Below are 16826 nucleotides of genomic sequence, written 5' to 3' on the forward strand. Positions count from 1 at the left end.
CTCGCCTTCGCTCTGCATAGCTTCACTCTCTTGGCTTTCCTGCTCCCTCCCTCTCTCTCTCTCCTCCCTCCCTCTCTCTCTCTCTCGCTCGCTCTCCTCCCCTCTCTGTGTGATCTTGTGACTGCAGATACAAAGTGCCACCCTTCTCCAAAAAAAGAGACTACAGCTGCTTGTTCAAGCCTCCTTGTCTACTTCACCTCAGTTTCTTAATCCCATCTGTTCATTCTCTTTCTCCATTTCAGCCACTTGGCCTCCTTCCTAAAGGGGACTTTTCCATTCTAGCGAACTGTCTGGGCAACAGGACGGGTGCTGTGACGTGTGCTAACCTTTAAGAAGCACAAAGAAACACTGAGTGGTTTCCACCTCCTCCTTCAGACACTCAACAGAAAGAAAGCCTCTTCAGAGCTTTTATCCACTGTGCTATTTAACATTTAAGGCCCGGGGTGTAAATATTTTTAGTTTGGTGAAGTGTTCTTCTGTTTACAGTATGGTTGCACAAATAAAAACTTTGTATCTTTCAATCCACTGAAGGAGGTGTGGCCGATGTGCCTGCCATTCCTGTTGAAGGAGGTGTGGCCAATGTGCCTGTCAGCAAAGGAGGTGTGGTCTGTGCCTGTCAGATCCCTTAAACAAGGTTTGGTCTTTGTATTTATTAGTCACACTGTAGGAGGCGTGTCCTCTCTGTCTGTCAGATCCCTTAAAGGAGGTGTGGCCTATGTGTCTGTCAATCCCAGCGAAGGAGGTGTGTCCTCTGTGTCTGTCAGATTCCTTAAAGGAGGTGTGGTCTCTGTGTCTGTCAGTCCCAGTGAACGAGGTGTGGCCTCTGTGCCTGTCAGTCCCAGTGAAGGAGGTGTGGCCTCTGTGCCTGTCAGTCCCAGTGAAGGAGGTGTGGCCTCTGTGCCTATCAGTCCCAGTGAAGGAGGTGTGGCCTCTGTGTCTGTCAGTCCTAGTGAAGGAGGTGTGGCCTCTGTGTCTGTCAGTCCCAGTGACGGAGGTGTGGCCTCTGTGTCTGTCAGTCCCAGCGAAGAAGGTGTGGCCTCTGTGTCTGTCAGTCCCAGTGAACGAGGTATGGCCTCTGTGCCTGTCAGTCCCAGTGAAGGAGGTGTGGCCTCTGTGTCTGTCAGTCCCAGTGAAGGAGGTGTGGCCTCTGTGCCTGTCAGTCCCAGTGACGGAGGTGTGGTCTCTGTGTCTGTCAGTCCCAGTGACGGAGGTGTGGTCTCTGTGTCTGTCAGTCCCAGTGAATGAGGTATGGCCTCTGTGCCTGTCAGTCCCAGTGAAAGAGGTGTGGCCTCTGTGCCTGTCAGTCCCAGTGAAGGAGGTGTAGCCTCTGTGTCTGTCAGTCCCAGTGACGGAGGTGTGGCCTCTGTGTCTGTCAGTCCCAGTGAACGAAGTATGGCCTCTGTGCCTGTCAGTCCCAGTGAAGGAGGTGTGGCCTCTGTGTCTGTCAGTCCCAGTGAAGGAGGTGTAGCCTCTGTGTCTGTCAGTCCCAGTGAACGAGGTATGGCCTCTGTGCCTGTCAGTCCCAGTGAAGGAGGTGTGGCCTCTGTGTCTGTCAGTCCCAATGAAGGAGGTGTAGCCTCTGTGTCTGTCAATCCCAGTGAAGGAGGTGTGTCCTCTGTGTCTGTCAGATTCCTTAAAGGAGGTGTGGTCTCTGTGTCTGTCAGTCCCAGCGAAGAAGGTGTGGCCTCTGTGTCTGTCAGTCCCAGTGAACGAGGTATGGCCTCTGTGCCTGTCAGTCCCAGTGAAGGAGGTGTGGCCTCTGTGCCTATCAGTCCCAGTGAAGGAGGTGTGGCCTCTGTGTCTGTCAGTCCCAGTGAAGGAGGTGTGGCCTCTGTGCCTGTCAGTCCCAATGAAGGAGGTGTAGCCTCTGTGTCTGTCAGTCCCAGTGAAGGAGGTGGCCTCTGTGTCTGTCAGTTCCTGTGAAGGAGGTGTGGCCTCTGTGTCAGTCCCAGTGAAGGAGGTGTGGCCTCTGTGCCTATCAGTCCCAGTGAAGGAGGTGTGGCCTCTGTGTCTGTCAGTCCCAGTGAAGGAGGTGTGGCCTCTGTGCCTGTCAGATCCCTTAAAGGAGGTGTGGCCACTGTGTCTGTCAGTCCCAGTGAAGGAGGTGTGGCCTCTGTGCCTGCCAATCCTAGTAAAGGAGGTGTGGCCTCTGTGTCTGTCAGTCCCAGTGAAGGAGGTGGCCTCTGTGTCAGTCCCAGTGTAGGAGGTGTGGCCTCTGTGTCTGTCAGTCCCAGTGAAGGAGGTGGCCTCTGTGTCTGTCAGTTCCTGTGAAGGAGGTGTGGCCTCTGTGTCAGTCCCAGTGAAGGAGGTGTGGCCTCTGTGTCTGTCAGTCCCAGTGAAGGAGGTGTGGCCTCTGTGTCTGTCAGTCCCAGTGAAGGAGGTGTGGCCTCTGTGCCTGTCAGATCCCTTAAAGGAGGTGTGGCCACTGTGTCTGTCAGTCCCAGTGAAGGAGGTGTGGCCTCTGTGCCTGCCAATCCTAGTAAAGGAGGTGTGGCCTCTGTGTCTGTCAGTCCCAGTGAAGGAGGTGGCCTCTGTGTCAGTCCCAGTGTAGGAGGTGTGGCCTCTGTGTCTGTCAGTCCCAGTGAAGGAGGTGGCCTCTGTGTCAGTCCCAGTGAAGGAGGTGTGGCCTCTGTGCCTGCCAATCCTAGTAAAGGAGGTGTGGCCTCTGTGTCTGTCAGTTCCTGTGAAGGAGGCATGGCCTCTGTGTCAGTCCCAGTGTAGGAGGTGTGGCCTCTGTGTCTGTCAGTCCCAGTGAAGGAGGTGTGGCGTCATGTGCCTGTCAATCCCAGTAAAGGAGGTGTGGCCTCTGTGCCTGTCAGTCCCAGTAAAGGAGGTGTGGCCTCTGTGCCTGCCAGTCCCAGTAAAGGAGGTGTGGCCTCTGTGCCTGCCAGTCCCAGTAAAGGAGGTATGGCCTCTGTGTCTGTCAGTCACGGTGAAGGAGGTGTGGCCTGTGTACCTGTCAGTCTCATTGAAGGGGTATTGCCTTTCAGGCTCAGTGAAGGAGGTGTGGCCAAAATGACTGCCAGTTTCAACAGTGGAGAATAAAGTGCACTTATGTACAGGATCAACTTATATTGTGGTATTATGACTGTTTACATAAAATGTGTGTATTTTTTATATTTTGATGGTCCAGAGGGGACAAAAGATGTGTTAAGGTCCAGGTATGTATGTGTGTGTGTGTGTGTGTGTGTGTGTGTGTGTGTGTGTGTGTGTCTGAGCGCGCAGGCTGCACACCGGAGTGAGAGTTTGTTTTATTCTGAGAAATGTGTAAGTGACGTAAACATGTTTATAAATGCAGTTTTTGCTCATGAATGTACTGTATATTTACCAGTGAGTTACTGCATTTTACTGGAAAACATCTTTATGAGCTGTTTGGATTAACAAATGTATTTATTTGGGATTTGTACTTTATTTAAAGATAGCCACTACTGTTGTCCAGAGTCCACATCACCAAGTTTGTTTAGTTTATTTTATTGTGTAGTTTGAGGCTGGAAGTTAAAGACAAAACTAGGAGAAAATACTATATTGTTTTGTTCACACTGAATTGTGCTAAACCATCAAAATAATGAAACTAACCCTGCTTTATTTATTCATTTATTTATTTATTTTTAATGCGGTGACGGAATAAAATACACACAAAAATAAGTTTTGTTGTGTTCAGCCTTATGCTTCCTGACCTGGCCACATACATTTACATAAAAAAGCAAGTATATTTGTCTCCTTCCACTCCACAAAAACGTGAAAAATATCCCTTTAAGGGACATTTAGAACAGATTAAAAATGTATGATTAATTTGCAATTAATCGTGAGTTAACTAGAGACAATAACATGATTAATCGTGAGTCAACTATAGACAATACTGTGATTAATCGTTAATTAACTATGGACAATAACATGATTAATCGTGAGTTAACTGGACAATCATGTGATTTAATCATACGTTAACTATGAACAATAATGTGATTAATCGTGCGTTAACTATGAACAGTCATGCAATTAATCATGAGTTAACTATGAACAGTCATGCAATTAATCATGAGTTAACTATGAACAGTCATGCAATTAATCGTGTGTTAACTATGAACAATAATGTGATTAATCGTGAGTTAACCATGAACAATCACACGATTAATCATGAGCTAACGATGAACAATCATGTGATTAATCACGAGCTAACAATGGACAATAACCTGATTAGTCGTGAGCGAACGATGGACAATAACGTGATTAATCGTGAGTTAACACTGGACAATCACGCGATTAATCGTGAGTTAACTATGGACAATCACGCAATTAATCGTGAGCTAACTATGGACAATAACGTGATTAATCATGAGTTAACACTGGACAATCACGCGATTAATCGTGAGTTAACACTGGACAATCACGTGATTAATCGTGAGTTAACTATGGACAATCACGCAATTAATCGTGAGCTAACTATGGACAATAATGTGATTAATCGTGAGATAACTATGACCAGTCATGTGATTAATCATGAGTTAACTATGGACAAAAATGTGATTAATTCCACTTTATATAATAAAGTGGAATAAGTCCACTATAGACGCATGCACACCTGTAGTATGTAGTAGCAACGACTTCATTAATTTTTTTAATGACAAAATTGAGAATATCCAACAAAAAATTCAAACTACTAATTTAAGGTGAGACAATGTAAGTGACCCTGTAGTTAACAATATAACTATCAGATCAGCAATTAGAATGTTTTACTCCCCTTAGAGAAATTGAATTACTTTCATTAATCTCCGCATCAAAAGCCTCAACTTGTGTACTAGACCCCTTACCTACACGTCTATTCAAACAGATAATACCTGAAGTAACTGAACCGCTTCTAAAAATAATAAATTTTTTCTCTTACAATTGGCTATGTACCCAAATCCTTTAAACTAGCAGTTATCAAACCCCTGATTTAAAAAATCTGACCCTGATCCCTGTCAGCTGTCCAATTATCGGCCAATATCAAACCTCCCCTTTATCTCCAAGATCCTTGAAAAAGTTGTGGCACAGCAGTTATGCTCATATTTACATAGGAATAATATCCATGAAATGTATCAGTCAGGATTTAGACCTCATCATAGCACAGAGACAGCTCTGGTTAAAGTAGTAAACGACCTACTGTTGGCGTCTGATCAGGGCTGTGTCTCGCTGCTTGTGTTGCTTGACCTTAGTGCAGCATTTGATACCATTGATCATTCCATTCTTCTGGATAGACTAGAAAATGTTGTGGGAGTTAAGGGAACGGCCCTCTCCTGGCTCAGCTCTTATTTAACTGATCGCTATCAGTATGTTGATGTAAATGGTGATTTTTCTAGACATACTGAGGTAAAGTTTGGTGTTCCACAAGGTTCTGTCTTGGGTCCACTGCTCTTTTCTTTATATATGTTACCTCTGGGTGATGTTATTCGTAAACATTGTATTAGTTTCCACTGTTATGCTGATGACACACAGTTGTATGTTTTTGCAAAACCTGATGAGAGACACCAGCTTAATAATTCACATTGATGAATGTGTGAAGGACATTAGACACTGGATGCTTATTAACTTCCTTCTGTTTAATTCTGACAAGACTGAAGTACTTGTACTAGGACCACATGCAGCTAGAAGTAAGTTTTCTTACACAGTAACTCTGGGTGGCCTTTCTGTTTCTTCACGTGCAGTAGTAAAAGACCTCGGGGTAATTATTGACCCCAGTCTTTCATTCGAAACTCACACTGATAACATCACCCGGATAGCTTTCTTTCATCTCAGAAATATTGCTAAGATAAGAAATTTAATGTCACTACATCACGCAGAAAAACTAGTTCATGCTTTTGTTACCTCCAGGTTGGATTATTGTAATGCCTTACTGTCTGGATGTTCCAATAAGTGCATAAACAAGCTCCAGTTAGTTCAAAATGCAGCAGCAAGAGTCCTTACTAGAACTAGAAAATATGACCACATCACCCCTGTCTTATCCACACTGCATTGGCTCCCAATCAAATTTCGTATTGATTATAAAATACTACTATTGACCTTTAAAGCACTGAATGGTCTCGCACCACAGTACCTGAGTGAACTTCTGGTCCTCTATGACCCGCCACGCCTACTTAGATCAAAAGGTGCAGGCTATCTGCTGGTACCTCGTATAGTGAAGGCTACATCAGGGGGCAGAGCCTTTTCTTACAAAGCCCCACAGTTATGGAACAGCCTTCCAAGTAGTGTTCAGGAATCAGACACAGTCTCAGTGTTTAAGTCTAGGCTGAAAACATATCTGTTTAGTCAAGCCTTTCGTTAATGATGTTTATGAGGTAAAGGTGTAGATCTGGAGGGTCCTCAGACAGAGTGTTTTGGTAAACTGGGATGTATGGATGCTGTCAGTCCCCACTCGCTTGCTCACTTGAGTTTGTTGACGGTGTAGTGGCTGCTGCTTTATGTCCCGGGGCTCCCTCATGCCTGTGTTACCTTCTGGCTCTCCCCTTTTAGTTATGCTGTCATAGTTAGCTGCCGGAGTCCCTGCTTGTACTCAGTGCAATATGTATACTGTTCCTACTTATTCAGGTGACATTGGGCATACCTAACAACCTGTGTTTTCTCTCTCTCCCCCTCCCCCCCAAACCTGTCCTCTGAGTTACATGTCAGTCCTGGGATCGAGATGCTGACCTCTTCTGCTCCTCGGACCTGCCTGATCCATCCTGGTTCCCTGTGTCTGGTTGGAGTCTCATTGCATCGCTCCTGTGGAGGATGGCCCCATGTAGACAGTTGAAAGTCACACCTGGAGGACGCTCTGGACACTTACAGTAATGCTTTTGTGGCTGAGGTTGACTTGCTAACTTTCGGACTGCAGTTGTCATGAACAGTTTTGTACTCAAGTTCCCATTAATGAAGAGTTATAACATCAATGAAACTGACTTCATGTTAAAACTGTTAATATTATAGTCATGTTGTCTGTTGTTGCCCAAATGAGGATGGGTTCCCTTTTAGGTCTGGTTCCTCTCGAGGTTTCTTCCTCATGTCATCTGAGGGAGTTTTTCCTTGCCACCGTCGCCACAGGCTTGCTCATTGGGGATAGATTAGGGATAAAATTAGCTCATGTTTTAAGTCGTTCAAATTCTGTAAAGCTGCTTTGCGACAATGTTTATTGTTAAAAGCGCTATACAAATAAACTTGACTTGACTTGATTAATCGTGAGTTAACGATGAACATTCATCCAATTAATCGTGAGTTAACTATGAACAATAACGCAATTAATCGCAAGTTAACTATGGACAATAACGCGATTAGTCGTGAGCAAACTACAGATAATAATGTGATTAATCGTGAGTTGACTACAGATAAAAATGTGATTAATCGTGAGTTGACTATGGACAATAATGTGATTAATCGTGAGTTAACTATGGACAATAATGTGATTAATTGTGGTTAAATATTTTAATCGATTGACAGCCCTACTAAATAATAAACTGAATTAAATATCTAATCATTCGCCTACTGGGTGGCACGGTGGTGTAGTGGTTAGCGCTGTCGCCTCACAGCAAGAAGGTCCGGGTTCGAGCCCCGTGGCCGACGAGGGCCTTTCTGTGCGGAGTTTGCATGTTCTCCCCGTGTCCGCGTGGGTTTCCTCCGGGTGCTCCGGTTTCCCCCACAGTCCAAAGACATGCAGGTTAGGTTAACTGGTGACTCTAAATTGACCGTAGGTGTGAATGTGAGTGTGAATGGTTGTCTGTGTCTATGTGTCAGCCCTGTGATGACCTGGCGACTTGTCCAGGGTGTACCCCGCCTTTCGCCCGTAGTCAGCTGGGATAGGCTCCAGCTTGCCTGCGACCCTGTAGAAGGATAAAGCGGCTACAGATAATGAGATGACATTCACCTACTGTTATTTTTGAAAGTATAATCCAGAATGTATAAATAATTATCCTTTTAAGTCTGAAAGTTATTGAGTGGAGGAGAATGAAGTGATCCAGGAGTTCAGAGAAAGAAACACCAAGGAAGGTTATTAATCACACACAGCTCAATACTGTGGTCCAGAGTAACAGTGCCAATAAACGTATCAGTCCTCTGTATTGTTAAATACACAAGAACAGAGCTGAGAGTCCCAGCGCACAAGCTGCCAATCTCATTCACACTAACTGGCACTGTTTACAACCAGCTTAAAATAAGGAGCACTGTATCATCAGAGTGGGATTTCAGAAACATACTGATGATCACAACAACATCTGCACGCCACACTCCTCCTAATGCATTTTAGGAAAAGAAAAAAACGAGTATGAACCATGTCACTGTATTTTATATGTATCCTCTCAATCGGTGCTGCTGATGCTTTATGGATACTTCAGGTATCAAAATATACTGAAAAATATAATCACAAATGGAGAATAAACCTAATCCCCTGGCCAGGGATGGCAACAGGAAAATTTTATTTCAGCTGAAACTCCGAACGGGGGGTTCAGGGGGGCGGAGCCCCCCTGAAGCTTTAGCCTTTTTAGCCTCTTCTACCTATTTTCTAGCCATTTTACATGTATATTGTGTGAAAAATACATGATAAAAATAAGTAAGTATCTAAAGTTTAATAGAAAAAAGACAACTTACTCTGACTGCCCCAGGCATATTTACGAAGTGCAATAACATCCGAGTGTTTCTTGACCTTAGAAGCATGGTCAATTAATGCCACACAGCCACGGGATCCGTAGCTGATCACATCGTTACAATAAATGCAAAATGCTTTGCCAGGCAAATTGCACTTCTTGATAAACTGTTCAAGCATCTCGCTGATCTCCTCGATCTTTTTTCCAAGTTTCACTTTCGTAGTAACTGTCCGCTGTAGCTAATCTCATCTCATCTCATTATCTGTAGCCGCTTTATCCTTCTACAGGGTCGCAGGCAAGCTGGAGCCTATCCCAGCTGACTACGGGCGAAAGGCGGGGTACACCCTGGACAAGTCGTCAGGTCATCACAGGGCTGACACATAGACACAGACAACCATTCACACTCACATTCACACCTACGGTCAATTTAGAGTCACCAGTTGCTGTAGCCAATCCCAACAAAATTTGTTCTTGACATTTTTGTCAATTTCAGCCACCAATGCTTCTTGATCTCGTGATAAAAACTTCATATTTCCTCGGAAAACAATGCTTTCAAAACCTCGTGCAAGACATTTAGCTAAAGGCAAAATGGCGGCCAGTGAAATGAAACATGCTTTCGCATTGGTTGAATCCTTCACTTCGCAACCAATCACAGACTCGTTTGCTTATTTTCATTGTTACACTCGATATAGAAGCTTCCGTTGTTCGCGAGACATGTGGTTTCGATACGATTTGACACTAATCTCGGTAGCAGCAATAAAAGTTAGGTACCTAACCCCCCCTAAAACTTTTCTCTACGGATTTAGACGTTCCACAAAAATGATAAAATTGAAATTTAAAATGGCGGATTTCCGCCGTTCGGCGGAAAATTGCCATCCCTGCCTGGCATGCCTGTCACTGTTAGGCTGCAATAACGTTTTGTGTATATTTCTTATGACTATTATGATATCATTATCCAAAATAATCTACTATAAGAGGAAGTCATAGCCTAAAGGTTAGAGACGGAAAGGTTGCTGGTTCGATTCCCTGGACCAGCAGGAATGGCTGAAGTGCCTTTGAGCAAGGCACCTAACCCCCAGGCTGCTCTGGTACATTGTATGTCGCTCTGGATGAGAGCGTCTACTAGATGGATGTAATTTAATGTAATGAGACAAACACAAATAATCTGATGATTAAACTATGAGAGACGTGTCACTGTACAGCATTGTCATTTGAACATTACGCAACAAACTGCTCAGATTAAAAGTGTTGGATGGTTTTATCCTACAAACCCCAAAACAAATGCATACACACATGGGCTGATGTAGTATAATCACTCACCTGCAGACAGCACCATGTTCCCTGATCGCTGTACTTCGTCGAATTTACTAAAAATGACATTCAACCTAAAGGCAAATGACAAAAAGAACGATGTTTCAGCTGCACTACCATAATCCCACTTACAATGTTTGTAAGTGAGAACTTCAGTCACATGCAGGAACACCAAAAAGGGAACTTCACAAAGGAACAAAAATAGAGCAGGATGCATTAATGTGGTGACACAGTTTTAAAGGCAAACAATCAAAAACACTTTTTTTGAAAGGTCATACCGTGATTGTGGCAAGCCTTTTTTCCCAAGATCCATTCGCACTCTCTCTCCAACATGTCTGTAAATCTCCACAAGACAGTTCATCGCCCCATCTCGAACCTGGAGCATAAAGAATAAAGATTCTGACACAAACGCACCCTTCATTTCAATAAATAATGAGTTAGGAAGGAAATGAAGGAAGGAAAACACACTGAAAACACATTAAGTAGGCTTTGGGTTGTTCAGCAGTGGTTTGGTGCCGTATTTCTGTTATTCCGATGAGAAGTTTGTGGTTATGCGACACTCTATATAATATCACAGGATATTGCTAGTGCAGTTACGATGAATTTTATTCGGAGAAAAAAAACGTAACCGACGGTCAGGTTTCACTATTAGCTCCTGAAAAACAAAAGTACAAGAGCCTCTTTTCTCACCAGCGATCTTCAACGTCATATTAATAAATAATCCAGTATAGAATTAGTGGAGACAACAAACACTGGACTCAAAATTCCAGAATGCAATGAAGCTACACAATTTCTGCGGCTGTGCTGTTACAGCAGACACTTGACTCGTCCAGTCAATGATCTACGAGATGACCGACAAGGCTTGAAAATCATCAGTGCTAGTGTTAAAGCGATTAACCGGGAAACTCTGAAATTACGCGGTGACGAAATGTCATCATTATACATTAATACAAGATGCTCTAGACGAAACCGTGTGTGTGTGAAAGGGTGGGGGAGGGGTGACAACTGTTAAGAGTAATAAAATTTCGAATTCACAGTGAGCCACGTTGCATTTGAAGCAGGAAATTTTACATCCAATTACAGTAATGATGACAAATAAATCAGACGATACACAACCAATTTAGTGAAATCCCCACAGTTGTGGTCTTGACCGGTCTTGAAATAAAATCCAGAATCGTCTTTGTCTGAGACCGAGACAAGACTGAGCAAAAATGTGCTCAATTCTGAGATGAGACCGAGACCTTCAAAAAGTAGTCTCGAGACCGGTCTCAAGTCCGACAACACTAGTTCAGGGTTCAGCAGAGCTCAGAGTTGAGTGATTCTTTAAATATCATAAAATCATATGAGTAATTAATAATAAATTATTCTACTTTAATTAATTCTCCGGGCGGCACGGTGGTGTAGTGGTTAGCGCTGTCGCCTCACAGCAAGAAGGTCCGGGTTCGAGCCCCGTGGCCAGCGAGGGCCTTTCTGTGTGGAGTTTGCATGTTCTCCCCGTGTCCGCGTGGGTTTCCTCCGGGTGCTCCGGTTTCCCCCACAGTCCAAAGACATGCAGGTTAGGTTAACTGGTGACTCTAAATTGACCGTAGGTGTGAATGGTTGTCTGTGTCTATGTGTCGGCCCTGTGATGACCTGGCGACTTGTCCAGGGTGTACCCCGCCTTTCGCCCGTAGTCAGCTGGGATAGGCTCCAGCTTGCCTGCGACCCTGTAGAAGGATAAAGCGGCTACAGATAATGAGATGAGATGAGAATTAATTCTCCTGTTCCATTATTTTCCTTTGGTGTTGAGTTCGCTTTAGTGTGGCTAAAATTGGTATGTATTTTTATTGGGATATACCAATAAATAAGGGCGACATGGTGGTGTCGCCACACAGAAGGAAGGTCCTGGGTTCGAGCCCAGCGGCCGACGAGGGCCTTTCTGTGCGGAGTTTGCATGTTCTCCCCGTGTCTATGTGGGTTTCCTCCGGGTGCTCCGGTTTCCCCCACAGTCCAAAGACATGCAGGTTAGGTTAACTGGTGACTCTAAATTGACCATAGGTGTGAATGGTTGTTTGTCTCTATGTGTCAGCCCTGCGATAACCTGGCGACTTGTCCAGTGTGTACCCCGCCTCTCACCCATAGGATAGGCTCCAGAGCTTGTCTGCGACCCTGTAGAATAGGATAAGCGGCTACAGATAATGGATGGATGGATACCAATAAATATATAAATCTTTTAAAAAGCCTAATACTCAGCTCTTGTTTATGTTACTGTTATGCACTGTGCTAGACTGTAATGTTTATAAACCAATATGCACCAAATACTGCATTTTTATGTAGTATATTACTTGACCACTAGATGGCGCCCAAAGCCAAGGTTTCACAAAATAACGTCATGAAATTTTATTTAAAACTCTAAAAAAAAAAAAAGCCTGTACTTACCTGACTTGCAGGGTCTCCTAATAGACTACATATGTGAGGTACAATCTTGCTCAGAGTTAAACCCTGGGCTCCATATCTGAAAAAAATTAGCAATAAAAAAAAAATTCATTATTTCCACTTTTAATGCTCACTATAAATGACCATACAGACTGGATGATGAGTGATACGCACATATTTAGTGTGGAAATAAGGCAAAAACAGACAGCCTCTCTGCTCCTGTTGTTCTTGTGTTTGAATCCTCCCAACATTTTGTCCCATACGTACTGCAAACGCCAGATCACGTGGTTGAAAGCATAAAGCAAGAATGATAAAATATCAAGAAATATCATGCAGTGTGATTTTTGAAATATATGATAAACTATCTGCCTGGCTAATAATCCATCAGATAATCATCATGGCCCACAGAGAATATGATGCCTGTGTTTAGGACCTGTTTATATGTGTTAAAAGAACAGAACAGAGCAGACTGTGTAAAACTGAGCTTTTAAATAATTATATTCACTCGTAAGGGAGTACATACCTGTGGATTGGCAGCTTGATCCATTATTTTTAACAGCAGAGCCTGGGCTTGGTCTCTTACTTGGTCTTTGGCGTCGCCTAAACGGTCTGTTAAACTGGGCAGGACTGAAGATAAAAGGACAAAGATGGAAAACTTACACATGTTTTTATGACACTGCAAATATTTATAATGAATCAGGCGTGAATCTGGTCTGTAAACTCTCCGTTTTAGTCATGTACGATGAAAGTTAGCTCTAGAAAATATCTATGTCTGTAATAAATACTGGGTCGTTTCAAACAATAAGCAATATGTTTACCTGTACCAATTTGGGGTTTAAATCGATTTTGTAATCTGGTCACTAAAGCAGACACAATGTCCATTCCCAGTAGAGCCACCTGAAAAAGAAAGACATAATAATACATATAAATAAACATATAAATACACTATATGTTTACACTGTTTATATTGTCTGAGTGTTTAGTCTATGCCTTGTTCTTATCTAGTGTTTATACTGTTTATTTATACTGTTTATATTGTTTGAGTGTTTAGTCTATGTCTAGTTCCTATCTAGAGTGTTTATACTGTTTATATTGTTTGTTTTTTGAATTATTCTATTTTTATTTATTGCATTGCCTGTTTGCACCATGGGTCAGAGAGGACTGATATTGTATAGCATATTTGACAATAAAGTTGACTTGAATATATACGTATATACAGCGCCGGCGATTGCTATAGGCGACCTAGGCAATTGCCTAGAGCGCAAAGTGTGCCCAGGGGCGCCAAGGGCGACCAAAACCCCAATTAAAATTAAAACTGCTGAAGACATACTTAAGGTTAACAATGAGTCAAGAACGTCTGAATGGGCTTGCTCTGATGAGCATCAACCAAGAGATCTCAAGAGAAATATCATTTGATGATATTATCAAGGAATTTGCCATTAGGAAGACCAGACGAGTCCCATTGTAATGTTACTTCAATAACAAAGTACCCATAATAGCACTTTTGTTTGAAAATACAGCCCATTGATGTCCTAACAGGGTGCTTAAGTTTGCACAATTTAGAATTGTAGAATTTTTTATTCATTTAATTTGTTAATTCTTCAGAGATGACTTAACTTTTAATAGCAAAAAAGAAACTAAAAATAATTTCTTGTTTATTGTCCATGCACTACACTTTGAACAGGGTGCGGAAGAGTTTTTGCCCATTATATGGAGATATGTATTTAATTTGTGTGGTCATTTTACTTTGTGACACTTTATGTGAATAATGATAACAATAATAACAATAATGAAAAAGATAAAAATGACTTCTTGTTTATTGTCCATGCACCGTACATTGTTTAATAGTAATAGAATAGAGTGATTAGATTAAAGTGTTATTTAGATGTTATTAGAGGGTTTTTTTCTTGGGGGGGGGCGCCAAAACTCAATCTCGCCTAGGGCAGCCAAAGACCTAGAGCCGGCCCTATATATATATATATATATATATATATATATATATATATATACATCTAACTTTTGGTTTATATATATATATACACACACACACACACACACATTTAACTTTTGGTTTATATATATATATATATATATATATATATATATATATATATATATATATATATATAAACCAAAAGTTAGATGTTTTTTCATCAAATATGCAGTGAGCAATGAGTAAGAGGTTTTTTTTTTTTTGCGTTTGTCTTGTATCAGCGGTATAACCCCGCCCATTCGAGAGCTCACTGGTGGTATGCAAATCGCACAGCAAAGGCTCATGGGTAGTGAAAAAATCCCTACTTTATTCTCTGCTGTTTCTATAAATATATGCGGTATTTTAAAACTACTACATGGAACAAGTATACTGTAATTTCTACTCGCAGATCTATGAATAAAACGTAAACAAATCGGATATGTAACTATCTACCATGGAGTAAATTCCGAGGTATAATGATATCACTGGTACTCGACACAATAATCTCTTAACTATCCTTGTCTTGGGGTGGATTGGGCTGTTCAATGAACGTGTAGTGAGAGCATCCCTGCTGACACCTAACCAACACAACCAGCATCACCTGAACAGCTGTGTTCAGGCTCTGGTGCAGTTTTTGGAACCTTTTACAAACTGGTTGAAAAAAGAAAATAAATAAATTAATGCTGTAACACTGCTCTCTAGTGGCTCATTTAAGGAAAAAAAGAGCTTCTGGTTAAATCTTTGTGTTTCAGGTACAGTGATTCGGGAGTGTCTTATTTCTTTACATAATTACAGATTTAAGCAAACTTTTTGGTTTTTCTGCCCAAAGCACCCATCGTAGATGAAATTAATGTATTAATAACACTCATCCTTGATATTTTATAGATCACAAACACTATCTCTACCTGCTTATTATTTTTTACATCATTTAACACGTAAGGAATAAAACACTTGGGGGAAATGATCAACTCCAGAGTGGTATGAGGTCGGTTGACATGAAGCACTGTTACCACCCAATAACAGCACACCCTGTAGTGTTTTATTCCTTTTACACCACAGCAATTTACCAACAGATACAGTTTTCAGTGTACTCCTGAGAGCAGCGCAGTGGTTAGCAAGAAGGTTCTGGGTTCGAACCTGTCAGTCTTTCTGTGTGGCGTTTGTATGTTTTCCACATTCCTGTCATAGTCAAAAGGCATTATGGATTGTGCTACTCTACTCTCTCTGCTGTATCGTCCTGTTTATATTATAACCCTGGTCCATCCATCCATCCATTATCTGTAGCCGCTTATAATGTGCAGGGTCGCAGGCAAGCTGGAGCCTACCCCAGCTGACTACGGGCGAGAGGCGGGGTACACCTTGGACAAGTCGCCAGGTCATCGCAGGACTGACACATACTGTAGAGACAAACAACCATTCACACTCACATTCACACCTACGGTCAATTTAGAGTCACCAGTTAACCTAACCTGCATGTCTTTGGACTGTCGGGGAAAACGGAGCACCCGGAGGAAACCCACACAGACACGGGGAGAACATGCAAACTCCACACAGAAAGGCCCTTGTCAGCCGCTGGGCTCGAACCCGGACCTTCTTGCTGTGAGGCGACAGCGCTAACCACTACACCACCGTGCCGCCCGCCCATCACTTTGTACCGTTAGAGTTTGTTGGTTTGCTTTTATTTATTTATCTTCCATTCAATACTGCCACTTTTGCACAGTTTTTATCTTTATCACATGTCTTGTTTTTAGCACTATTAATATACATTCACATGTACAAAGCAGGGCGGCACGGTGGTGTAGTGGTTAGCGCTGTCGCCTCACAGCAAGAAGGTCCTGGGTTCGAGCCCCGGGGCCGGCGAGGGCCTTTCTGTGTGGAGTTTGCATGTTCTCCCCGTGTCCGCGTGGGTTTCCTCCGGGTGCTCCGGTTTCCCCCACAGTCCAAAGACATGCAGGTTAGGTTAACTGGTGACTCTAAATTGAGCGTAGGTGTGAATGTGAGTGTGAATGGTTGTCTGTGTCTATGTGTCAGCCCTGTGATGACCTGGCGACTTGTCCAGGGTGTACCCCGCCTTTCGCCCATAGTCAGCTGGGATAGGCTCCAGCTTGCCTGCGACCCTGTAGAAGGATAAAGCGGCTAGAGATAATGAATGAATGAATGAATGTACAAAGCACATATATAGATATATTTTTTTATCGTTACATTTTATTTGTCTAGTCGGCTTGTTCTTGGGATCTTTTTTTTAATTCTATTTTATGTTGTACGGTGTTTCTTTTCGCATGTCTGATAACTTACTGCTGCAACAAAGCAATTTCCCAGCTTGGGATGGATGGATCTATCTATCTAAAAATTGTGAACAGGAATGGGAATGATAGTTCATATCTGTATTACCCTCGAGACAGACTGACAACCTGTCCGGGGTGTACCCCGCCTCTCACCCAATGTCAGCTGGGATTGGCTCCAGCTCCCCCACAACCCACGATGAATAAATACATGGAGGAGTATATTAATGAACATGTCACACTTTTAACCATTTATAGTTA

General features: G+C 42.8%; 1 protein-coding gene and 1 non-coding gene across 2 annotated transcripts in view; one reads left to right on the forward strand and one right to left on the reverse strand.

The window, feature by feature from the left end:
* Window positions 1-16826, reverse strand: part of LOC132899240 (CLIP-associating protein 1-like) — a 233637-nt gene that overhangs the window by 159425 nt on the left and 57386 nt on the right. The window contains exons 3-8 of the mRNA XM_060940986.1: window positions 13130-13208; window positions 12835-12938; window positions 12486-12577; window positions 12315-12390; window positions 10175-10272; window positions 9906-9970 (exon numbers count right to left, since the gene is read on the reverse strand). Coding sequence (XP_060796969.1) covers window positions 9906-9970; window positions 10175-10272; window positions 12315-12390; window positions 12486-12577; window positions 12835-12938; window positions 13130-13208 — 514 coding nt within the window. The remainder of the gene's footprint in view (window positions 1-9905; window positions 9971-10174; window positions 10273-12314; window positions 12391-12485; window positions 12578-12834; window positions 12939-13129; window positions 13209-16826) is intronic.
* Window positions 14795-14925, forward strand: LOC132899804 (U4atac minor spliceosomal RNA). The gene has a single exon (XR_009656710.1). It is a non-coding gene; the product is annotated as a U4atac minor spliceosomal RNA (small nuclear RNA).

Source organism: Neoarius graeffei, chromosome 15 (assembly GCF_027579695.1).
Source record: "Neoarius graeffei isolate fNeoGra1 chromosome 15, fNeoGra1.pri, whole genome shotgun sequence".
Lineage (NCBI taxonomy): Eukaryota > Metazoa > Chordata > Actinopteri > Siluriformes > Ariidae > Neoarius > Neoarius graeffei.